Below are 26,816 nucleotides of genomic sequence, written 5' to 3'. Positions count from 1 at the left end.
GATCAACCCTGACTGCTCTTTAGAAGGCCAGATCCTGAAGCTAAAACTCAAATACTTTGGCCACCTAATGAGAAGGAAGGACTCACTGGAGAAGAGCCTAATGCTGGGAAAGATTGAGGGCAATAGAAGAAGGGAACGACAAAGAATGAGGTGGCTAGATGGAGTCATTGAAGCAGTAGGTGTGAGCTTAAATGGACTCCAGAAGATGATAGAGGACAGGAAGGCCTGGAGGAACGTTCATGGGGTCGCAATGGGTCGGACACAACTTCGCAGCTAACAACAACAAAATATATATAATCCTATTTAAATACATACACATAAATATATATTCATATTCCAATGGTAGAACAAATATTCTGGACTGCTCTAGAGTAGCCTTTTTTATACTAATTCTATAGATACGTTGAACTTTCAAAATTCCTGCACAGTGTGATTCGGGAATCCTTCAGAATTAAGTCTCAACATACCAGAAAGCTTTTAAGTTTGTGGGGAACTCTTTTGTAAATAGAACTAGAAGGATGAATGCAGACTGATCGTGGAACAGTGTTATAATGAAGCTATGATATTAAAGTTCTTAAAGAATATGTTTTTCTTGTATCCATTTAAATGCAGTTACATTTAGAGACATACTACCTGTTCAACAGAAATAACTGAAATCTATGGAAATAATAGTATTTACCTAGAATAAATACCCATCAATGTATTAAAATCTCTCATTTCTATTTTGTTGACTTGTTGAGAAATTGCAATTAATGAATCATGAAGGATTGAACATCGATGGATATATGTTGCCCAAGCTCTACTCCCTTTTGTATTAATCAATACTCATATAGGGAAATTATACAGCATAACATTGCACTAACTCTATAGTTGTTGTTTTTTTGCTATAATTCATAAAATGAAGACAAGTAAGAGAAATTCCTTTAGTATTTTAATCTCAGATAGAATTTCAGTGTTAATTTACCTCAGAGGTACTTTCTGAGTGTAGATTAATTCAATTAGTTTAATGAAACCAGCTGCTTCTTCCTGGAGAGGGTCAATAAAAAGGACCTACAAGAGAAGAACATTTTATACACCCATGATTTATACTCTCTTCATACCTTCTATTACCTCTACTCCTGTACAATGAAAGCCCCAAGGAAGCATTCAAGGATAAACTGGAAACGTCAGTTGGCTCAGAGTGTCCTGATTCATGCACTCAATAGGACCAGATAGTTAGAACCCATTATGCCATTTCTGTGCCAGCTGCTCTACTTACTTGCATGTCTTGGGGGCCAATAAAAATGCAATTTGAACCTTTAGAAACATAAATGGTTTGGAACAGATTATTTGAAAAACTGTTTAAGCTTTAACATATATTTAAGATCTGGACTAAAGAATCTGCTCAGATTCCCACCTTTAACATTCATTCCTCTACTAATATACTGTAGGGACAGAAGCTTATCAATAATGGTGGCTACAACTCCGGGGAATGTGTGACTGGCTCTCCCACTGTGGTATTTATAGAAGTTCTGAAAATCCATTGTTTCCTTTTACTTTATTATTTTTGCTACAGCATAAGATGTTATTTTAAACTATAGTATATTTATGTTTGATTTTTGCTGCATGACTTAGATGGACTTCTTTTGGGGTTAATTAAACAAATGATTCTGAAGTGACAATTTTCTGATTACTAACTAACTGTGCCTGATTACTAATCAAATTAGAATGGTAGGCTCTCATTATTGAATCTTCTGAGAGTTTTCTTGATATTTTTCTTTGATACTGATGGCAGAGAGAAAAATCTTTCCAGGCCACTGACATATTTGTAATCAAAGTGGATAGAAGCTTCTTGAAGAGAAGAAAATTTTGGGAATTACGGTATCATGTACAGATACAAATTTACATTGGAGAGGAACCATCCCAGTCAGGAGGAAGGGACAAAGAGGAGTTAGTTTGGAGTCCTTAATATGAGCTTCTTTGGCAACAAGAAGAGCAGGTCTGAACACCTCCCCCCCCCCCCGCTTGAATGCCATTGAACTTTATCTAATCTTTCCCAGGGGAAAGTTTCCAGCCTGAGAAGATTGGTGTGAAATAGGAATTGACCAATAAAGTAACTAATTTGTACTTTATATATGTGAGTCTAGTTGTTCATGCCTGACATTTATCACTTCAGAAAGAATTGATTCAAATACTATTAATATTTTAGACCACAGTGTTTGCCCTCAATTCAACACAGAAGCAAAAGAAACTGGGCCTGAACTGAAATTTTAAAAGCTTGGAATGAATCCTAACAATTGAATTTACTCAATTAAACATGAAAATCAAACCTAGGGACCTCACTCGGCATGCTATCACACACTGGTTCTCTCAAATGTATGCTGGTAGAATAACTTTTAGTGAAAACGGTATTTGAATGTAAGTTTATAACACTAAATTAAATAAATTATATGCCATCTAAGATACAGTGGTTTCAATATAGTCGTGAAATTTGCTTAGAATTGACACAAGCAGGCTTTCTTGTACCACAGAATTAGACTTGTTAGGCTCTCTAAAAAACACAATTTGCTGAGAGACCTTGGTAGCCGACAGTATGCAAATTAACACATATATTCCAGTCAGATGTAAAGACAAAGCTCACAAGTCTACCTCACAAATTGTGATCTATTCTATAAATCATGGTGAAACATCCATTGCTAAATGCAGTAGGAAAATGCTGTCAAAGTATGGCTGTGCTTCTGTAAGTGTCATCATAGGTGCACACTTCGCAATCATTTCAGTGATGCACTCATAACTACAATGTATGGATAAGTGAATAGCTGAACAAAATGTGCTAAGGAAGGGCTTTCTGTGTTTTTTGTATACAAAGATGTAATTCAAATATATCCCTACTAAAAATATTTAAAAGTATGCACACATTATTTTCTCAACCACACAAAGACACACAGACATATTTCACTACTTACCATATTATATAAATTCCGTCTAATCTGTCGCATCATTCCTGCATATGCTGGTTTGAGAAGTTCCTGAAAACTTGAAGGCCACTTGTTATACATAGCATCCCTTTCTAGGTTATTGACCCACTAAAAAAAATACAACAGTAATGGGGCACTTAATGAAACTACCATCAAAATCAAACCTTATCAAACACAATGTTCTCATAAACCCATTTTAATAAAATAGTAGTCAACATGTTGTAGTTTTAACTTATTATGGGCTTTGCTGTTGACCAGGCACCTGGAAGACAGTAAAGAAACTAATTCTATGGCTAGAATTGGGAGCATATTTAAGGGACTATGTAGGGGGGGAAAAACAAGAGCAACAGCACTTAGACTTATATACTGCTTCACAGTGCTTTACAGCCCTCTCTTAAGTGGTTTACAGAGTCAGCCTATTGCCCCCAACAATCTGGGTCCTCATTTTACCAACCTTAGAAGGATGGAAGGCTGAGTCAACCTTGAGCCGGTGAGACTTGAACTGCCAAACTGCTGGCAGCTGAGAGTCAGAAGAATTAACCTGCAGTACTGCATTCTATGCATTCTAACCACTGATCCACGAGGGCTCAGTGATGACCAGTTTTAGAAATGCTAACACAATGAAAAAAGAGCTGGATCATTTGGGCTGCAATTGTATGGGCATTTATAGGGGAGCATATGTTATTAAGTAGCAAATGCCTATGCAGAATGGCTTCATTAACCATCTAGAGCCCCTCTCACCACCCAGTGAAGTTTGTTCTTTCTTTCTTTCTTTCTTTCTTTCTTTCTTTCTTTCTTTCTTTCTTTCTTTCTTTCTTTCTCTCTCTCTCTCTCTCTCTCTCTCTTTCTTTCTTTCTTTCTTTCCTTCTTTCTTTCCTTCCTTCCTTCCTTCCTTCCTTCCTTCCTTCCTTCTTTCCTTCCTTTTCTATGTAAGAACCATTCGCCTCAGATTCTGATAATTTTTATTGGAATAATACTTAGGCTGCTTTTACACCAACCTGATAAGTTTATTTATTTTGGCTTGGTGTCCTGTATGTATCAAGACATGTTGTATAACTCCAGCCAAAATTACGTAGTTTATTCAATAAAGATATTTAAAGAAATAATGGCTTTGTGAAATGTGTGACCCCAGTTGGAATGTGTTTCCTTAACACAGCAGAAAAGTAACATTTAAAGAATAAAAAAGATGCCATTCAGGTGACATAAATCAATCTTTAATGGTACTTCCAGAAGGGGTAGCCCCAGCAGAGCATTCTAAGGCCTGAGTAGAATGAACCTTACTTCCAGAAATATTTTTTTTTCTACATGATCCCAGAAAGGAATCCCTCCCTATGCCAATTTATATACTACCTACTAGCTTTGGTATTTCCTACTAAAATTAACAGGAAAATTAACAAGAAAAGAATTGTTTTTAAAAGTATCTAAATAAAGACTACTTTCTCCTCAATTTCTGTTAAGCAGCAGAAACCTCCAAAACTCTGGAAATGGCAGAAAAGTGCCGTTTTGCTTCCTAGTACTGCTCCGTAAATAGTCCAAATTTTCCAGATTAAATAAGGTTGCTTCCAAAGGCATCACAGCACTTATACATTATAACTGAAACCAAGGCTCTAGTGGCACTTTAAAGAGTCATATGCACAAAAATATCACTTACTACAATTGCTGAGTGACGAATGTCTAATGCGTAAGATGCATCCTGAGATTGGGAAGCTAATCTCATGAATTTACTCGGAAAATCTTCCTTAATTCCAAGGGAGTGAAGAACATGCATTGCTTTTCCTTCTATCTTCAGAGTTTCTAAAATGCTTTGGACAAATATATTTTATATGTAATACTGTACAGAATAATCCAAAGAATAATAGCTAAAGAAAGAAAAAATATTCCTTCTGCTGCTGGCTGCCTTTCTCTCCCACCGCCCCACCGCCACTGGTACCTGGTAAATAGCTGGGTTCCTTTCTCAACAAAGCACCTTGAGGAATAACATAACAATCACACAGATCAAGCAGCAATAGGAATTTAAGGTCACCAGAGTATTATTATTCAAAGGCTTTGAAAAACAAAATATACTGCTCAAAAAAATAAAGGGAACACTTAAACAACACAATGTACTGTATTTAATTGTAGGATGTCTTATTTTGTGTTCCCTTTATTTTTTTGAGCAGTATATTTTTGCTTGATACTGAAAACACTGTACAGTTATCCTCCATAACTCAGAAAATCTTAGAATTGCAATAGCAATAGCACTTAGACTTATATAATGCTTTACAGCCCTGCCTAAGTGGTTTACAGAGTCAGCATATTGCCCCCAACTATCTGAGTCCTCATTTTACCGACCTCGGAAGGATGGAAAGCTGAGTCAACCTTGAGCAGGGCAGGATCGAACTGCCAAACTGCTGGCAGTCAGCAGTCAGCAGAATTAGCCTATTGACTGCCACTCTTCCACCACGGCTCTTATAAGTATATATGGGAAGAAGTGTTCTTTCACTTAGGGTTGGTTGAAAGGTGGTGTGTTACTACAGGTAGGTGGGCGATGGGATGCTGCAGTGCTGCACAAGCAAGAATGGACAGGTGTGGTTGTGCTGTGGCACTGTGCAAGCACAGCTAGGCATACATGCACTACATAATGTGGATCTGGGGTACCACTGGCAGATGAGCACTACAGGGATCTTGTACTCCATAGCAGCTACTCTGGGAAAAGAGCAATGGGACTTGTGACCTTCCCTTCGGAAGGGAACCTGAGAAGGAAGATTGCAAAGGGCAGTCACGAGACCTCCAGGGTGCTGCAACAAAAGGATCTATGATGACTGGTTGTAAGTACCACTCATTCAGCACCATCACAACTCTGAATGGGCACTGAATGTACAGTCATTAACTGAGGACTACCTGCATTGCAGCTTTAAAGGGGCAAAAAGGAGCTTAAACTAGTATAGCTTTCTCAATAGTGAATGCTCCAGGTATGTTGGGACTGTAATTCCTATTCCGCAAGGCCAAATTTGGGGAGCTGGAAATCCTAAGCATCGCCACAGGAAAATGGGTTTTACTAATATATAGCTCTATTGGATATGGATATGGTAAGAAGTTTCACATACTGAATGCCATTTCTTTGGTTTGTAGAACTGTCATCTTACACTTGCAATACTGATTTGAACAATTAATGTTTGGGACACTAAAGGAGATGATGTAATAAATTAGTTAACAGCATTCACCAACAATTTGTTGTTTCCCATTCTGAACTATTCATTACAGAACAAGATATTAACATTTGTCTTGGAGTAATGAGTAGTTAAATACAGATTACTGAGCATTCTGGATGGTAACCAAGCTGCAAAATACTTAAAATACCTAAAGGGATCGCGAAGATCCACGTCTATTGGAAGGCCATTTAAAAATAAACGTGCTTCACCAGGCTTAAGTTCAAGAGATTCATGCAGACGCTGTAAAAGAAAGGAAAAGTTTACCATGAATTAACTAGCCATTTAAAACAAAAAACAAGCAAACAAATGGGATATCAACATACTTCAAATGGGAGGAACGTTATATTCATTTGAAATGAATCAATTTTAACATCCTATTTATTTTTCAAGATAAGGAGACATTCTTGATTTCTGCAAAACAAATCTGATACTCAACATTCCTTAATGCGATTTTAGAAGATTAATGATATTTACACATTCACAGTTTCCCTCAGATAGGTTTAAAACTGCTTTGGCAAATTATAGTCAACAAATTTACATTCAGCATTTGTCATGAAATGTATCCCAATTATCTGAACAAATTAGGACAGCTCCTTTCTCTTTCTTAAATCTAAAATTTTAAAAATCCTTGCTGAAATTCCTGGTTTTATCTCTCCTAGCCTTCTCCAACCCAAAGCCTTCTGGAATACTGAATACGACAACTCGCCTTGGCCAACTCGCCATGGTCAATTCACACAGCCAATTTGCCACAGCCAGCTCACCAGGGCCAATTTGCCACAGAACAACTCACTATGGCCAACATGCCACGGGACAACTCACTGCGAAACAATTCGACAATTCAATTTAATTATTTAAAATAATTAAAAATTTATAATTTTTGTCATTCACATTTCATTTTGTCCCTCCTTTGGCATCCTTCCTTTAATTATTATATTCCACCATTTCTTTGATATTAGGGTAACTCTTGTTCCGCAGCAAGATGTCCTGGGGTGAGTTGGCTATGGCAAGTTGACCATGGCAAAATGGCCGTGGTGAGTTGACTATGGCGAGTTGGCTGCAGCAAGCTGTCCTAGACCCTTCTGGATGTATTTGGCTACAATTCCAAGCATTCATAGGGAATCCATATCTGGAGGATAGTAGTTTTGAAAGGCTGACTCTGCCCCTATTTTATCCCACCATGATTCAGTCTGAAGGACATTACTCCATCTTTCTCAATGGGAAGACTAAACCTGGACAAAATTATGTTTCTTTACTTTCTCATATTAAATCAAAATTATTTAAAGGCATATGATGAAATAATCTCAATTCTGATGTTTGTTTGTTTTTAAATGCTTCAGTCAGAAGAATTGTATTTGATATAGTAACAAATAAGTAATTATGATAATTTCAGTTCGTTATAAAGCTTCATGTAAATAACCTCTGTTGTGAAAGATATAAGTAATTGCAATAAACATTTAAAAAATGGTAGCTGAGCTTTCACATTATATTCCATCCATATTAAGTAGCTCCATATTAACTATCCGCTTTTTTCTGTTATCAAGTTACATTGCTCTCCAGCCAATCTCCTCTACAGTCATGATCTTCTGTCAATAGTTATGCTGTTTGGAAATAAGTACTAAACTAGACTGACTATGAAGATTCTCACTCATCCAGGTCATAGTTGTACCAAAAGTGTTTTTTTATTTTTCAAAAGACAACTGGACTGATTTTGTTGAGGAAAAGAAGACATTTTACTTCCTATCCTGAAAGCTTCAACAGTTGTGTTGTATTCTATGGGAGATGGAGGGACAATAATTGTCAGTAACTGTTCTTCCATATCCCATAGCATCCGATACAACTAATGAGGCTTCCAGGTGTGAAAGGAAAAAAAATATATCAATAATTCTTTCTGCATAAATCAAACATACTTCTTTGATAGCCAATTAAAATAAAGGCCGGTGTCTGTTCAGAAATACTTAGCAAAAGAAGGAATTATGAGCTTTGAAGTAGATCAGACATGTCAAACACAAGGCCCGGGGGCCAGATCCAGCCCGCAAAGTGGTTTCATGTGGCCCGCGAAGCCATCCTGGAAACAGTGAGGGAACGGCCCCCACTGCCTTGGCCCAGAGACCCTCCTTCTGCCAGAGACCCTCAGATCTGTCCCACTCCTGCCCAGGCCCCCATAGGCACCCTTGATGTGAACGATGTAGAGCTGGCCACGCCCACCCAGTAGGCCATACGCACTCTAGCCACGCCCACCCAGTAGGCCACGCCCACCCTGGCCACACCCACCTGGCCCCCTTGAGGGCAACCGCAATGCTGATGCGGCCCTCAATGAAATTGAGTTTGACACCCCTGAAGTAGATGGTGAAAGATTGTGGTCAGCACACATTTCCTCATGTAAAAAGAACAAGGAACAAGAAAGTACAAGAATTAAGGAACTGAGCCTTGTTCATGGATAAACCTTCTGCAATGACACATGTAGAAACAGTAGTGAGGAAAGTAATGGTAAGAGCAAAGTCAAGGAAGAACAGGAAACTGGCTCACTAGCCAGGGTAACAAAGGAAGAACAGGGAACTAACGCAGGTGGTCAGTTCCAGGAAAAAGGAACTAGTGAAGATACTTTTCCAGAAAGTCACATGTTGATGGTTTTAACAAGAAAAAGGAAATGGGATGGCTAATGGGTGGTTCTAAGTACTAAGGTATAAAATGTGCCTCGAAAGATAGGGGCATTGCCATTTGGCCACTAAGCCATCACACTTAATGACTGCTGGTGCATTTGGCCCTCACTGCAATAAGTTGTTGAAATGTAAGTACTGAATTTGTGTGTTAAATTTAAATAAACCTCTGGATCCTAAAGTGAGGATTTTGTTGTTGTGTTTTTCCCAACACGGGGTAGGAAGCGAAACGTCTTCTTGAATGAATGACAGGGAAAAACCAAAGTGGTGACTATATATTTCCTAAGCGAGCTTTTCTAAACCAAGTGCCCTTTAGATTTATTGAATTATTAATTCCATAATCTCTAAACAATGCTTGCTCTGGCTTTCAATAATGGTATGGTAGGAGATTTGGAGACTGCTAAGCTGAAGAAGGCTATCCAAAGAATTGAGACCATATAAGAAAAGGAAATAGCTATCACAAATATCAGAATATTCTGAAATGCATTCATAAAGAGGCTACTTTCATGAATGGTGGTGGTCAATGCCATTGAAACACAAAGTACTAAAATAACAGAAAATTTAAAAGCACTATTCATTAGGAACCAACACTTTTTACATCTTCAAAAAAATCATTGCATAAAGTCCCCAGAGGGAACAAATGGTAAGTAATTTATGTTTAACTTCAGAAGTCAATTAAAGCTGTTCAGTCCAGAGCTAAAGCTCAACCCATGAAATCCTCACAGGAATATTCATGCTCTTGATTTTTAGCACTCGTTTTACGGGGAACTGCAGCTGTTCTGGAGTTTGGAAATAAAGATATACATTAATCTAGGGAGAAAGATGAAATGAGAGATGAAATGAGCAATAATTGAATACCAAGCTTAATTTTTTTTCTAAAAAATGAACATGTTGGAATTCTTACTTTTTTTAAACTTGCACAGTAGCAAAATATTTCCTAAAGTTTTTGTTTTCTTCTGTTCAATCATCTCCAATTCTTAAGAGATACCTGGACACGTCCCTGCATTATTTTTATTTTTTGTGGGGGGGTGGGGGGGTTAAGATTTTTCAGAAGTAGTTTGCCATCGTCTCCTTTCTAGGACTGAGAGAAAGTGATTGGCCCAAGATTACCTAGCGGATTTTGTACAATACTAGAACTTACCATCTCCCAGTTTCTATCCTGATGCCTAAACCATTTCCCCAAACTGACTCTCACCTCTTACCATAACAGTAGACAGTAAATTCTTTCATTTCATATTTTAAAAAGAGTAAGTACAAACCTTTTGATTTTCTTCTATTTCTTTTCTCATTTGTTGGTTTACTAGCACCCTGGTCAAGGATCTGGATAAAAAAATATGAAGAAATTACTAGGTACAGTAATTGTTCTGGGTTTAAATATTTATTCATCAATAAAGCACATCACAGCACAGTGTGGATGTTAACACTAAACTATGGTTATAGAACTACATGGCTGAAACGTGTTCTACATTGGACTCATGTGCTCTTTTCCTCCTCTACACACTACCCCTATGAGAATAGAAATATCAAGTTCCTAGTTAAATTTAATGGCAATTTGCTACTAATTAGACTATTTTAGATTATCCAAAATAATTGCACAGATCTTGCCTATTACCTATTTCCTTAGCTTCTTATGACTATAACTTTGTTGTGTCTCATGATTTATATTGATTGCCTTTATTTAGTATCCTTTTATGATTTATATTGTTTGCTTATTTAGTATCCCATGACTATCATTGAGTTTGTATCTTATGATTAATGATGATTATATTTTATGATTATGAATTAACCCTAGTTGCTTGTACGTATGTACACTGGGAGCTTATGTACTGGAGACAAATTCCTTGTGTATCCAATCACACTTGGCCAATAAAGAATTCTATTCTATTCTGTTCTGTTCTGTTCCGTTCCATTCCATTCCATTTTCTTGTGCACAAATGGCAGTTGATCAAAATTTTGCAACATCCTTTAATATACATAGCAATAGCACTTAGACATATATAACACTTCACAGTGCTTGACAGCCCTTTCTAAGCGGTTTACAGAGTCAGCACATTCCTGCATATGGTGGTTTGAGAAGTTCCTGAAAACTTGAAAGCCACCTGTTATACATAGCATCCCTTTCTAGGTTATTGACCCACTAAAAAAAAATGCAACAGTAATGGGGCACTTAATGAAACTACCGACAAAATTAAACCTTATCAAACACAATGTTCTCATAAGCCCATTTTAATAAAGTAGTAGTCAACATGTTGTAGTTTTAACTTATTATGGACTTTGCTGTTGACCAGGCACCAAGAAGACAGTGAAGAAACTAATTCTATGGCTAGAATTGGGAGCATATTAAGGGACTATGTAGGGGGAAAAAACAATAGCAATAGCACTTAGACTTATATATCGCTTCACAGTGCTTTATAGCCCTCTCTAAGGGGTTTACAGAGTCAGCAAATTACCCCCAACAATCTGGGTGTAAACAATCATTTTACCGACCTTGGAAGGATGGAAGGCTGAGCATCCTTGAGCCGGTGAGACTCAAACTGCCAAACCGCTGGCAGTCAGCAGTCAGCAGAATTAGCTTGCAATACTGCATTCTAACCACTCGGCCGCTACCACTCTACATGGCCTATATGTGGAAATTTATTCTTCAGGAATTTATAAATTCAGTTCCTGACCTATATGCAATAATGAGTAATTGTATGCAATCATTATGCAGAGAATAAATACTAAATTAATATTTATATTCATGGACGCACATGCTCTGTATTAGGATATTTTCCCCTCTCCAGTCAATTGGAGGGAAATGCATTTATTTTGGCTAGAGAAAAAGCAATCTAATGCCACTCATAAGCAGTGGTACAGTCATCGCAAGCTTTTAATGACTGTTTATCTAATATCTGATCTCCGATTTTAGCATTTGCTCTCCACATCCAATCAGCAACTGGAATGAAAATTCAGTGTTGCACATCTTGTTCAATTTCTTTCTCCCAACTTCTGATGGCACAATAGCAGAGAGCACTATTACCCCTCCCCCTCCCCCATATGCCCTACAGATATCCATGGGCCTATTAGGGTTGGTGCTGATGGTGGTGAGCAGTCTTCCTTAGGTGCAAGCAATAAGGAGATGCTGCTGAAAGACGGAGGCTAGCAGTTGGTGTGAAATCAGGTCACTGGTACCTGTACACTGAACATCTGTTTAGCAGACAGTGGTGGTGTAGAAGCAATGGAGGGGGGAAAATGGTACCTTCAGTCAATTTTGACTCCTGGCAATTACTCCCTGCCTTTTTTTGGAACTGGTTTGCCAGTTTTTTCTTTCTAGGCATCACCCAAACAGGTTTGTGATTAAGACTGTCAAGCTTGAAGAACGCCTATGCAGTGTCAGCCATTATTGCTTCTTAGCTTGCCTGCAAACTTGGGAGGAAGGGAGGGAAGAATGGAATTGAAACTTCTGATATAGAGAGGCCAGTTCATGAGAACCAAGGACTTTCAAGATTTGTTGACCGAAAACTAAGGACATTCTCTCATAATAATTCTCTGACTTATAATTGGATAATGTGACCTGCACTAATGAGGGGAGGGAGATTTCTATACTTTTAATATAAGAATTTAGGCGTAAAATAACCAGAGCTGGTTTTCCTTTCATCTGTTCCGAAATGATTTGCCCAATAAAGTTTTACATTAGAGACTGGCTCACGTCAGCTATGCTTACTTCATTGGGCTTATCAGTTGGAACCTTGACAAAGACAAGACTAGAACTCGTAGCCTCCTGATTTCACATTGTATTCCATCCAGATTAAGTAGTTCCATATTAACTATACGTTTTTGTCTGTTTTCAAGTTAGATTGCTCTCTAGCTAACCCCCACTACAGTACTGACCTTCTGTCAATAGTTATGCTGGTTGGAAATAAATACTAGACTGTCTATGAAGATTCTCAGTCATCCAGGTCATAGTTGTACCAAAAGTGGTTTTTATTTTTGAAAAGGCAACTAGCTTCAACAGTTGCATTGAATGCTATGGGAGATGGAGGGACAATAATAACTGTCCTTCCATCTCCCATAGCATCCAATACAACCAATGAGGCTTCCAAGATAGGAAGTGAAATGTCTTCTTGAATGAATGACAGGGAAAAAACTAAGTGGTGACCAAATTTATAAATTCAAAATGATTCCCTTCAGGTGTCAAATATGTTAAGTACACTCCTGTAAATATCAAAGTAGCTATTTTGAAACAAACAAATTTACGAGCAAGAGACTACTGAACCCACATACATCAAAAGGTTTCAGGGTGCCTCAAAAGATCTTAATAATTACAATTACTAATTGAAGGACATGTGTACATTTTTCTCTTTTGCACAGAATTTCCAAACATTGTTCTTATTCTATGGACCAACATTCTTAAACCAAACACAGTGAATCTTGACTTCCAAGTAAACTTTCATAATAAAGGTAAAGGTAAAGGTAAAGGTTCCCCCACACACGCGTGCTAGTCGTTTCCGACTCTAGGGGCCGGTGCTCATCTCCGTTTCAAAGCCGAAGAGCCAGCGTTTGTCTGAGGACGTCTCCATGGTCATGTGGCCGGCATGACTAGACGCCAAAGGCGCATGGAACGCTGTTACCTTCCCACCGTAGTGGTCCCTATTTTTCTACTAGCATTTTTTCGTGCTTTCGAACTGCTAGGTTGGCAGAAGCTGGGACGAGTAACAGGCGCTCACTTTGTTACGTGGCACTCGGGATTCGACCCGCCAAACTGCCGATCTTCTGATCGATAAGCTCAGCATCCTAACCCACTGAGCCACCACGTCCCTAAACTTTCATAATACTGTACCTCAAAACAATTTTGGGGGAAAATATGATGGAAACTCAATTTATATTATATTTTCTTAATATCTGTTATTCAAGCTTCTGTATTACACATACCACTGGTCGTGTCTTAATATCAATAGCACATTCTCATGCTGCCTTGTTCCTACAGAAAGTTATCACAGTAGTTCAAAAACTAATGCCAGCTGGGTCTTGTAAAATCAACTAAGCACAAAACAGGATTTGGGATTCATGACATGGAAGGCAATAGTAATAGCCTATTATCTGTTGGAACAGTAGAAAAAGGCATTAAATTCTTTTAGTTCATCTTTAGTTCATTCTTTTAGTTCAACTGTTGTGCCGGTAAATGGAATAAAATCTGAAAACTATATTTAACATACAAAATACAATAAAAAGTTCAGTATAATAACATCAAGGCTTGGTAATATAAGAAATATCACAAGATATCACAAGATATCACATATATCTCAGAATGTATGAAGTAGCATCACTTGGAACAGAAAGCTGCAAAAATCTACCATTGCAATGTAAGGTCAAATTCCCTAAATTTGGCAATTTGCAATAAATAAGCCATTTAAAACTGAATATTCAGAGTTACATGCTGGATTTTCTCATCTGTTTAATTTTATCAATTTTCATTCAAGCTTTTAAAAAAGGGATAACAAAACACATCATCCACATGCAAATTAAAATAAATCACAATGATAAAGAAGTACAAAATCCAAGCATTCATATGACTATCAGAGAAATATATTGTACCTGGCCTTCACCGGGAAGTTCTGTGCGATGTCTTTCATTACTTTTAATGCATTGTAAACAGGGGTAGACAGAATTTGAGAGGCTGCTTGCAAACTAATATCTGAAAGAGAATAAAGTGTTGCCGAAGAACCTCATATTACATTCAAAATTTGGTAAACAACACAGGTAGTTCTTAACTTACAAGCATTTGTTTGACAACTTCCCTTCAAAAGATGTGGGGGCTCCATCACTGGAGTTACTTAAGAAAAAATTGGACAGCCATTTGTCAGGAATGGTATAGGAACTCCTGCTTGAGCAGGGGGTTGGACTAGAAGACCTCCAAGGTCCCTTCTAACCCTCTCATTCTGTTATTCTAAAGACTAACTGCTAAAAGTTACAATAGCACTTTAAAAAGTAACCAATGACTGATTTTTGCATTTACAACCATTGCAATATCCCTGCAACCATGGGATCAAAATCTGGGCGCTTGGCAACCGGCACATATTTACAATGGTTACAGTGTCCGAGGATCACATTTGTGACCTTCCCAAGGAGCTTCAATAAGCAAAGCCAATAGGAGAAGCCAAATTCAAATAACAACAACAACAATATAATAGTAGTAGTAATATAAAAGTTGGAAGGGACCTTGGAGGTCATCTAGTCCAACCCCCTGCTCAGGCAGGAAACCCTATACAAGGGGTAGGCATCCTTGGCTCTTGGGAGTTGAGGTTCACGAGTCATAAAAGAGCCAAGGTTGCCTACCCCTGCCCTATACCATTTCAGACAAATGGCTGTCCAGTCTCTTCTTTAAAACTTCCAGTGTTGAAGCATTTACAGCTTCTGGAGGCAGACTGTTCCACTGATTAATTGTTCTGTCAGGAAATTTCTCCTTAGTTCTAGGTTGCTTCTCTCCTTGACTAGTTTCCATCCGTTGCTTCTTGTCCTGCCTTCAGGTGCTTTGGAGAATAGCTTGCCTCCCTCTTCACTGTGGCAGCCCCTGAGATTTTGGAACACGGCTATCATGTCACTCCTCGTCCTTCTCTTCATTAAAGCAGACTTAACTTAATAACCGTACGATTCGTTTATGAATATGACAAAAAAGGTTGTAAAATCAGGCAAAACTCATTTAGTTGGCTAGCTTCATAAAATGTATTAAACCTCAAAATTTGATTATAAACTAAACAAACCCCAAAGATAGCACATGAGGGCTTAGCATGTTTTGTGCACCCTAATCCACAGGTAAAGTGAACAGATTATGATTTCTGAATCACAATGATTATTAAGGTTCTCTGTGTCAAATACAGAATCAAGTCATGTTCTGGGTTTGTGCTAAACCAAATTTTAAAAAATGACAATGCACGGTTTCACATAAATAGTCAAATCTTACTTCGTTACAGTCCAAAGTGAAACTCAGGAAGAAAATAAAAGGACAAATTGGAAACATTGGCTGGCTCTCTGTCCTAAATTACATGAAATTTAGTTTAAGATTAAGTTCAGATGGACTAAGAACAATCAATCTTAGCTTAAAGACTGTTTCCATATTTCCATTTTGCTAACCAATCTACATATAACATAATTGTTATGAAAAATAATGACTAATATTGTATGAAAAAGCCAAATTTTCTGCAAAATTCATGGTTAGTTTCCTTGATGTCCCTCATCATGTTGTGAATATGACAAAATAGCTTTTAAAGTAGCATTAGTTTTTTATTTTACAAAGATAACATTTCATGATGATCGATTCTCGTGCCCTGTTAACAGCATCAGTAAAGAAAAAAATTGCTATAGGGATTTCAGGCATAGAAGATTTAAATCTTTTCTTCTTCTGTCCTCTTTGCACCAAAAAAAAGTCCAGCCTAAAGAGAAAGGTCATCCCTTATTTACTTTTTGAAAAACCATAGTATTTATATTTTTTATACAAGCAGCATACAGAGCACTGTTTCCAGCTGCAACATGGATTTATTACTGGCATATAGTATTTCACCAAAATGAAAACCGGTATAATGAGTAATACCTTGTAGTTCCCACAGTTTCAAAGGCTCTGTATTATCACTGCTTTCAATCAGGTATTTTTTCAACTCTTTCAGATTGTCTTTGAGATCAGGATGATTCTCCCTGGTTTATAAAATAAAAACACAATTAACATTAAAGGGCATTTATACATATGAGATTACCAATAAAGAGTCACAGAGCTGGAAGGATACCAAAGGTAATCAAATTCAACTCTCCTGCTTAGTACAATATTTGCTGAAGAATTTTGGACAGATAGCTATCCAGACTTTGTCTGAAGAGCTCCAGCAAAGGGGAATATAACACTTCACAAATCAGCCAGTATCACCAATTGGAAGCTCTTCCCATCAAGAAATTCCTCCTAATATCTAATTTAAGTCTATTTCCGTGCCACAATCTATTTCAATTACTGGTTCTGGTCTTGCCCTCTGGAGCATGAGAGAACAAGTTTATTCCTTCTTCTGTATGACAATTATTTAAATATTTATTCATTTTATACTTTTAAAACCCAGCCAACTAAAAAGATTATAAACCGGTAAATAAATAAGACTAAATCAAAGTTATAAAAAAACCCCACAGTGATAATAAATAACCCTTCCCAAGGAGCATGCCAGTAAAACTTTGCCTTTTGCTAAAATTAAGACTGTTCTTTAATATTGTTCCTTTTTTTCAAAAATACACTAATAGAAAATACATGTTGCAAATTAATAATTTTTTGAACTTTAAATTTATACAATTTAAACTAAACGTGATACCCTATGAAGCTATTCTGTTGTTGTTTTCCATAAGTCAAATGAGGCACTTTGGATGGTTTATCTGTAGTGCATACTAGTCATCTCAGTGCCTAGCCATACAGATAGTCTTCGACTTACAACCATAATAGGACCTAAAATTTCTGTTACTAAGCAAGAAAGTGGTTAATTGAATTTCACCCTGTTATATAACCTTTCTTGACAGAATTGTTAAATGAACCACTGCAGTTGTTAATTTAGTAACATGGTTAAGTGAATCTGGCTTCCCCATTGACTTTGATTGTCGGAAAGTCACAAAAGGTGATCACATAAATAAATACATGCCAGTTGCCAAGCGTCCGAATGTTGACCACAGGGATGCTGCAACAGTCATACGTGTGAAAAACTGTCATAAGTCACTTTTTCAGTGCAGCTGAAATTTTGAACAGTCACTAAACAAATAATTAAAAGTCAAGGACTATCTGTATAGTGTGCTGTATCTAATACCCAATTCAGAAGTTTGGTATAAAAGTCAGCAACTGCATTGTGATTTAATGTTAATAGCTATTATTTTAATGGTTTAATGTTTTTTCTTGTTTTTATTGATTGTAAGCCTTCTACAGTTGCCTTTAGGCAAGATGGGCAGCATATAAGTTTAATGATTAAATAAATTGTAGAAGTGTGGAAGTATTACAAGGATCTAATGCAACTCCCTGCATTGTGCAGAAAAACCCAGCAGAGGTGCCTGTCCAACCATTTTTCAAACAATGCCCAGGCACAGAGAACCCACATCCCCATTCTTGGAAACTTGTCTTTTAGTAAACAAATCTTACTGTCAATAAGTTTTTCCATATAATTATACAAAATGTAGATAATAAAATTAAATCTAATACTTTATCTCTGTCATTGAGTACCATAGCATTAAATAACCAATCCAATACTTTAATTAGAAAAGGCAACACATTCAGAAATACAGAGCTTGACTCTGAGTTTTGTCAAGTCACAAAATAAAACAACAGCTGGATCTGTCCCTATGGTAGAACTAAAATTCAGTCTTAAAGTTTCTAACGACACCAAACTGCTCCCTGATCATTTTTTAAAATGCCTTTATTAAACAGAAAAGTAATTTTGAAAAAAGAAAGGAAAGCAATAAATGTTTATTTTCACACACACAGAGTATATGTATCTATGTATGTAGATATATATTAATTAAATGATACAATTTATGCAGTTGAATAAGTGTTATGAAGAATATATAGGTAAAGGTTCCCCCGCACATGCGTGCTAGTCGTTTCCGACTCTAGGGGCCGGTGCTCATCTCCGTTTCATAGCCGAAGAGCCAGCGTTTGTCCGAGGACGTCTCCGTGGTCATGTGGCCGGCATGACTAGACGCCAAAGGCGCACGGAACGCTGTTACCTTCCCACCATAGTGGTCCCTATTTTTCTACTTGCATTTTTATGTGCTTTCGAACTGCTAGGTGGGCAGAAGCTGGGACGAGTAACAGGCGCTCACTCTGTTACGCGGCACTCGGGATTCGACCCGCCAAACTGCCGACCTTCTGATCGACAAGCTCAGCGTCCTAACCCACTGAGCCACCGCGTCCCCTATATACAATATATACACAGACACAAACATATATACACACACATACAATGTTTATGTATATATAGCGTACAGTATACACTATATATATATATATATATATATATATATATATATATATATATATATATATATATATATATATATGCACATATGTATATACATACATACATACATATATATACAGTGTGGGTGTATTCATCATAACACTAATACAACTGCACAAATTATATCTGTTAATTATATATCTCAAAACATTTGCAATTATTAATTCAAATTTATGTTCTAACACATTTATAATATCATAAACTGATTTTTCAGTACAATTCTTTTAATCTTTGAAATATAATAGTGTGATTCATTTATTCAAATGTAAGATATAAGTTTGGAACTGAAATCAACTTACGTTAATGTATCAAAGAGAAATCCTTGGACTTCACTATTCGCATTATCTTCTTCCTCTGTTCTATTTCTTGTAGCTAAATATATATCAGAAGAAAATATGACAACACATTCAGTTTGCAAATGATTGTTTTCCCTCCCCCAAATGAGCAAAAAGAAATTATAGACAAGATCCCCATTAGAAAAGAAACTGAAGCTTATGGTTGACGTACATTCCAATTCACATAGCTTTCATCTACAAAAAATTACCAACAGTTCATTACTATACTGATTCTTAATGTCATGACTACTTTTGCCATTTCCCCCCACAAAAGAACTAATGATGTGTGTGTGTATCTGGAAAACAAATACTAGATGAACTGCTGACCCAATAACGTATTTTCCATTATCTTCAATGGGGCTATGCAAACGTTTCCTGCCTCAAAAATCTGGCACATATTTTGTCCTAATACCGTATTTTCCAGTTATACCACACAGGGAAGAAAAATGTACCTCCAGCCTGAGATTCATCCACTGCTCTGTATTCTGTACTCTTTATTGCAAGTTCCACACCATATCCAGACAAATACATCTTCTCAGTGCTACGTTTCTGGATTAAGTATGCATAGTTAAAAATAAATTGTTATGAAATCATCGCTAAACATTAGGTTTCTGGGGAAGAAATGGGGCATTGCTAACACTTAATTAATTGAATCACCATTCAACTCAGGCTTCATTCCGTGTGCACTTAATGCTTCTTGAGAAAGGTACTACATTCCTCTTTTCTGTGAAACAATGATAGCCAAACCCTTTCATTTATATAGACCAAACTGTCACTGGAAACCTCTATAGGCCTGAGATTAAGAATGCACAATCAACACAATCAATCCACTTATTGTTATTATTTGTTGATACTGTGAAAACTGACCATATCATCAAAGATTTTAAGATTCTTTAAGCCCTCTTGTGAAGTTCTGTTCATTTAAAAAATGTATTTTTATTCAGGCATCATGGTCAATGGGCTTGGGACCAGGTTATCTGAGGGAACATCTTTATCCAAAAGTTTCTACCCATCTGATCAGATCCAACAGACTGGCTGATGGGATCTACAGTAGTCCCAAAGAACTAGAATGGTTTTTCTGCTTAGCCATTGCCTTAAGGAATATTCTTCCCTCAGAATTAGAACGGCTTTTCACAAAGCTTTACAAACTTGGCTATGTACTGTACTGGGCCTGGGGCTCAGAATGTGTGAAAGGCCCCATTAATATTGGCTTTCATATTAGTTCCTTAATCATCACAGCTGCTGTTTATACTTATTTATTTTGTGTATGTTTTTATTGTTTTGATGTCTTTTAAATGGTTTTAATTGCTTTAGTATTTTATAATTGTAAGCTGCCCAGAATCAACTGATTGAGTTGGGCAGCTATAGAAATTGAATGAAAGAATGAAAGAAAGAATGAATGAATGAATGAATGAATGAATGAATGAATGAATTTTCATTATCTTCTAAAAAACACAATTTGGGAATCTAAAAAAAGAAAAGTACTAAATGCTGCAACACATTGGAAACTTGAAAGAAATCATTTTATTCTAATGTTAGTTAACAATAGCATTTCTACATATACCTACCTTGACAAAATGTCGGAGAATGTAAACAAATTCACCCTTTTGTGCTTTTTCAGATAAGACGTTGTGAAATGTGGCAAAATCTTTGGTACCCACTTCAGCATAAAGGATCACGACTAGGGCAGGTTCCTTGAGTACAGGGAATTTATGATCTCCTTTGAACAAATATGGTTTGGGCCTTGGATTAAGAAAAAAATAATGTTCAGCTCAGTATGAATTATACTTTAGTGAATGTGCCAAAAAGCGACAACTAGCAAAGTGTAAATCATGCAAAGCTAAAAGTTACCTACACCAAAGTTAGTCTTATTGTGTTGGTGGGGACAACCATACGATAGTTGGGCTATAACTAGCTGTGGAATAGCATCAACAAACCAATGAAGCTATTTTATTTATCGTGCAAAATGAAGTCATTATAGATTAATGAATAACATTAACTGTAGCTTGATTCATGCTTGGTTGAAAGTCCAATGCTAGAGGAAGAATATTTTTTCTCTTGAACAAAATGTGCCCCCTACCCACGTTGCCTATTTTGCTTGATGAAGAATCTTATTATTTTGCACATAAAATTAATATTGCTTCAATGGCCTGGCTTTTACTCACTTTCCTTTCCATCTGGTTTAAGCTATCATTGGGTGAAAAAGACATGTGCAGTGAGAGGTTAGTATTGTTAAGCTTACGGTGCGGAGCCAGTCAAAGTCAAGAAAAGACATCTTACCAACTTTTAGAAAGGAAGTAGGCTGCTCTTGGGGAATCAAGAAATGGTAGGACTTTGATTAAATTTCAGTGGGCATCACGACTAATGCATATCACTGAGTTTAGTGTTCATTTTGCATGAGGTAAGGAGCTTAAAATATATTTATATTTTAAAACAATCATTCAATATAGCTCACTAGATTCACCTTGATGCAGCTGTCATCAAAAGCTTCTTAATTTCATTAGTCTTACAGGTGCTTTTCCCATGGATAACCACAAAGGCATTGCAACCTTTTGGGGGTGGCTCAATAGCTGCAATCTAATATTTCAAAAATTACATTCAGTGACAATACACTCTCATTTCATATTAAAAATAATGAAGCCTACTTTGATTAAAACAGTTCATCAATTGCTATTTCATTGTGTTTAAGTGCCAAGTAGATGAGGAGAAAAATAATAAACATTTTCAAAACCCAGAAAAGAATATATCAATTTTTCCAGACTCAGTCATCATCAATATCACTAGCCTAGCAAAAGAACAATAAAGAACTTTTAATGAAATAGTTCAACATGCTTCCATAATTGCAGTGCACTTTATAAAGTAAAGTTTAACTTTCAAAACATACTTTCAAAAGCTGATTTTATGAATTGCTGAAACATACTTATGGCTGGTGCATTTCTATCCTGCTGATTATAAATATCATCCTCTTGAATGTCAGCGTCTACCCAATAAAGGTTTTTTGAACTTTCACACTATAGTGTAAGTATCAACTTGAAATTTGGATCTTCAAAAGCAAATTGGTTAATTCTAAACAATAAAGGATTTTTTTTTCTGTGTAGCTCTGAAAAGATATAGTTTCCTACTGTGGAATCAAGCCAAAGCATTGAAATCAAAATTACTCAACACTTGGAAACAAGGGTGCATTTTACAAGGGGAACAATGTCCCAACCAATGGTAAGGGCCATTGGTAAGGGACACTGGAAATTCTAATTCAGCAGTCTCTGTTCTTAGTTTTGTGAGATATTCACATGATTCTAAACCGCACTTTCCCTCACTCCTCCATAATATACAAGATGAAGAGAACTTGTATTCAGAGTAACATAGGTTCTCCTGGATTATAGAGGCCAATTGGAAATCCATTTTTCACAAACTCTGAATGAAGTCTTGGAGGAAAAGATCATTCAGATGCCTGTTTATTGGCCTATTTCCATTAGGACTCCTCTTGGCTAAGGATTGGTGCTTACAACGTAGCCATCAAAGGTAAATTAAGGGAACCATTAAAGTAATCTAAACCGCATGGCATACATCTGCAAGAGAATTGTTTGCTAAGTGAAGATAGCCAGTGAAAGGAGCTATTTTTTGAAAGTTTCTATTTGAGATGGTTCATATGACATAATCTGAGAACCGTAACCATACACAGGTTCCTAGCATGAATAGGCAATTTTACACACCTGCTGGAACATCTGAATAGTTGGAGAAAATGCCCGCAAGGAGAGAGAAAATTTCAGAAGATTAATCTGCAAATTTGACAGGAACTGCCCAGCTTTCTTCAGGAGTAAGTCATAATAAGAATGTTCTGAGACTGTATTAAAAAAGAAAAGAAATATAAGTGAAATATAAAGTATCTGGGCAAAACAATTCCTGGAGCTAAACTTTCCGATAGCAGCAGCCTGACAGCACAGTCTTCAACTTTATAGTTATGGTTTGGGAAGAAGAATAAAAGGTAAAGGTAAAGGTTCCCCTGCACATGCGTGCTAGTCGTTTCCAACTCTAGGGGCCGGTGCTCATCTCCATTTCAAAGCCGAAGAGCCAGTGCTTGTCTGAGGACGTCTCCGTGGTCATGTGGCCGGCATGACGAGACGCCAAAGGTGCACGGAACGCTGTTACCTTCCCACCGTAGTGGTCCCTATTTTTCTACTTGCATTTTTACATGCTTTCGAGCTGCTAGGTTGGCAGAAGCTGGGACGAGTAACAGGCGCTCACCCTGTTACGCGGCACTCGGGATTCGAACCGCCAAACTGCCGACCTTCTGATCGACAAGCTCAGCGTCCTAACCCACTGAGCCACCGCATCCCTGGGAAGAAGAATGGAAGTAGTCAAGTAAAAAAGCCTGAAGAACAGAGATGGGTATAGCTACCTGATAACGCCTTTCAGAGAAGCATGAATAACTGCTTTAAACTGATATTAAAAACTTGCAAGAATTGCTCCAGAGGGCATGACTTGAAGTGATGGTTAAAACTTGTTGTTGTTGTTAGTTGCGAAGTCGTGTCCGACCCATCGCGACCCTATGGACAATGTTCCTCCAGGCCTTCCTGTCCTCTACCATCTTCTGGAGTCCATCTAAGCTCACACCTACTGCTTCAGTGACTCCATCCAGCCACCTCATTCTCTGTCGTCCCTTTCTTCTCTTGCCCTCAATCTTTCCCAGCATTAGACTCTTCTCCAGTGAGTCCTTCCTTCTCATTAGGTGGCCAAAGTATTTGAGTTTTAGCTTCAGGATCTGGCCTTCTAAACAGCAGTCAGGGTTGATCTCCTCTAGGACTGACCGGTTTGATCGCCTTGCAGTCCAAGGTGCAGGAGTCTTCTCCAGCACCATAGTTCAAAGGCCTCAATTCTTTGGCACTCAGCCTTTCTTATGGTCCAACTTTCACTGCCATACATTGCAACTGGGAAGACCATAGCCTTGACTATATGCACTTTTGTTGACAGGGTGATGTCTCTGCTTTTTAGTGTGCTGTCTAGATTTGCCATGGCTTTCCTCCCCAGGAGCAAGCGTCTTTTAATTTCTTGGCTACAGTCCCCATCTGCAGTGATCTTGGAGCCCAGGAAAATAAAATCTGTCACTACCTCCATTTCTTCCCCATCTATTTGCCAGGAATTGAGAGGGCCAGATGCCATGATCTTGGTTTTCTTAATGTTTAGTTTCAACCCAAGTTTTGCACTCTCCTTCTTCACCCGCAACAAGAGGCTCTTTAGTTCTTCTTCACTTTCTGCCATTAGAGTGGTATCATCTGCATATCTTAGGTTGTTGATGTTTCTTCCGGCAATCTTAATTCCAACTTTTGATTCATCTAGCCCTGCCTTTCTCATGATGTGCTCTGCATATAAGTTAAATAGGCAAGGCGACAGTATACAGCCTTGCCGGACTCCTTTCCCAATTTTGAACCAATCAGTGGTTCCGTGTCCAGTTCTCACTGTTGCTTCTTGGCCCGCATATAGATTTCTCAAGAGACAAATAAGATGGTCTGGTATGCCCATCTCTTTAAGGACTTGCCAGAGTTTGTTATGATCCACACAATCAAAGGCTTTGGCATAGTCAATGAAGCAGAAGTAGATGTTTTTCTGGAACTCTCTAGCTTTCATATATTTATTTATTTATTTATTTATTTTAATTCCATTTATATCCCGCCCTTCTCCGAAGACTCAGGGCGGCTTACAAGCTTAGCAGTAGCCTTCATTCTTTGTATATGCCTGCTTATTAGGGCTTTCACACACACTCCAAGCGGCATTATTACAAATATAAAGAAAGTAGCTTCTGATTTTCTTTGCAATAGTTATAAATGTAATTTTACCTTTTATTCTATGGTCATAAAACAACTTTTATTTTTCTATGATCTAATGTTTTCTTATTATCAAAATGATATATCATGAATTCCTTTTTTGTGTGCTTCATACAAAAAGTCTTTAAGGGTTTTCCAATCAGCAATTAAGTTTTGATAGTCTTTTTTTCCTAATCAAATATGTCAATTTGGCCATTGCAACAAGTTCCATCGTTTTTATCATCCATTCCTCCATTGTAGGCAATGTCAAATCTTTCCATCTTTGTTCATATAATAATCTCATTGCAGTTATCTCATATAACAACAAAGTTCTAAGACTTTGAATCTAAGATTTCTTTCCAACTGTTTATCACTCAGTCAAATATGAAAATAAAATAATTTTTATTAAGGATTATATTAAACAGATAAAACAGGTTCAAAAATATAATACATTAAATAAAAAATACATTAGAAAATATAGGAAACGCAGAACATCCCCCAGAAAGAAGAGAAAAAAATAGGAAAATTTCCCCTTTATCACCAGCAAGGATATTCAACATTAACAACTGATCAGTAACTTTTGAGCTACAATCTGACACTCATATATTGCACCCCGTTTTCTATTATCTCATCTCTAAATCTTCAGTTAATCTGATTAGCCATAAAAGTCCAATAAAAGTTAACAAAATATCTAAAAACATACATATATGTTCTATGTTGTAGATTCATTTCTATTTAAAACCTAATCCAACTGTCCAGAGTCGCAGGTTGGACACATCTCTCCTAAACAATTTCTCCCCATATACCAACAATATAGCATTTTATTGTAATATTGTAACAATGTAAACTTGAATCCTTTCAACCACATATTCTACTACAGTCAATTGTACATTGTAACCAAAATTCTTAGGCCACTTTATCATATATTCTTTCACTTGTGTGCCAAATTTTAATAGAGGTTTATACATTTTAGCAATAACATGTTCATAATTTGTACATAGTTCTATCTCAAATTCTTACACTGCTCAAAACAAAAAGTTCTTCCATCTACTCTAAATCTTTCTAATAATTGTAAATAAGGGAACCAATGACAAGTGCATCCTTTTGCCACCAGAACTTCTCTTGATTTTATTTTACATTCTCCTTGAGAAAATTCTAGTATAATTTTAGTATAGTATCTCATGATAAGTTAGCCATTTGTAGTTGTCTATTATTTCTTATCTATAAAATGCTTCTTATGCCGAGACCCAAAAAGTTATTTTTGGGTATAACCTGCATTTGTATCTATTCCATATTCTCAAAACCAGTACCAAATTCTGCAAAAAGCTCTTAAATTGTATATCTCTTTTTAAACTTTTATTCCCACAACCTTCTCATCTGGTTTTATGTCTCTATTCAGAATTTCAAGAACTCAAATACAAAGGACAAAGACAGTGGAAAAACTTGTCTTATTCCTTTTTTATCTTACATAGTTTTGTTAGATCTCCATTAACAATAACTTGTCCTTTCTGAAATTGACTTCACCTATTTTATAAAATTCTCTTCAAAGTATGTATTTTCCAAAACTCTAACTAGGAAAGTCCAACTGAAATTGACAAAAACTTCTCTGCATATAAAATAATTAATGCAGCTTGTTTCCATTATGTTGTTGCAAATATTCATCATAGCTCTAACACAGTCCTTTAACTGGCTTTTGGGTAATATTCTGAATCAAAGCTGCTGTATTGTGATTGATGATATTATCACTATAACAGTTCTCTTCAGATAGCTGAACTCATGAAATACCTTGATCATCCAGAAATACCTTTATTTGCATGTAGCGTAGATTACAGCATGATAAGGTGAGTTAGGAGATACTGTACAGTATTCCAAGG

General features: G+C 36.9%; 1 protein-coding gene across 3 annotated transcripts in view; it reads right to left on the bottom strand.

The window, feature by feature from the left end:
* The window catches only part of UGGT2 (UDP-glucose glycoprotein glucosyltransferase 2), a 79,919-nt gene that overhangs the window by 40,822 nt on the left and 12,281 nt on the right, over nucleotides 1–26,816 (bottom strand). For all 3 annotated transcript variants that reach the window (XR_014492400.1, XM_083361664.1, XM_083361663.1), the window contains exons 3-14: nucleotides 22,855–22,985; nucleotides 21,609–21,721; nucleotides 20,713–20,887; nucleotides 19,597–19,693; nucleotides 19,109–19,181; nucleotides 16,373–16,473; nucleotides 14,380–14,479; nucleotides 10,065–10,125; nucleotides 6,297–6,388; nucleotides 4,609–4,759; nucleotides 2,946–3,065; nucleotides 965–1,050 (exon numbers count right to left, since the gene is read on the bottom strand). Coding sequence is in view for 2 of the 3 variants with exons in the window: in XM_083361664.1 (XP_083217790.1) it covers nucleotides 965–1,050; nucleotides 2,946–3,065; nucleotides 4,609–4,759; nucleotides 6,297–6,388; nucleotides 10,065–10,125; nucleotides 14,380–14,479; nucleotides 16,373–16,473; nucleotides 19,109–19,181; nucleotides 19,597–19,693; nucleotides 20,713–20,887; nucleotides 21,609–21,721; nucleotides 22,855–22,985 (1,300 nt within the window). In the remaining variant the exon portion in view is untranslated. The remainder of the gene's footprint in view (nucleotides 1–964; nucleotides 1,051–2,945; nucleotides 3,066–4,608; nucleotides 4,760–6,296; nucleotides 6,389–10,064; nucleotides 10,126–14,379; nucleotides 14,480–16,372; nucleotides 16,474–19,108; nucleotides 19,182–19,596; nucleotides 19,694–20,712; nucleotides 20,888–21,608; nucleotides 21,722–22,854; nucleotides 22,986–26,816) is intronic.

This window comes from Vipera ursinii (assembly GCF_947247035.1).
Source record: "Vipera ursinii genome assembly, chromosome: 4".
NCBI classification, from domain to species: Eukaryota; Metazoa; Chordata; class Lepidosauria; order Squamata; family Viperidae; genus Vipera; species Vipera ursinii.
The sequence above is the reverse complement of the archived record's forward strand: the minus strand, read 5'-3'. Positions and strand labels throughout refer to the sequence as shown.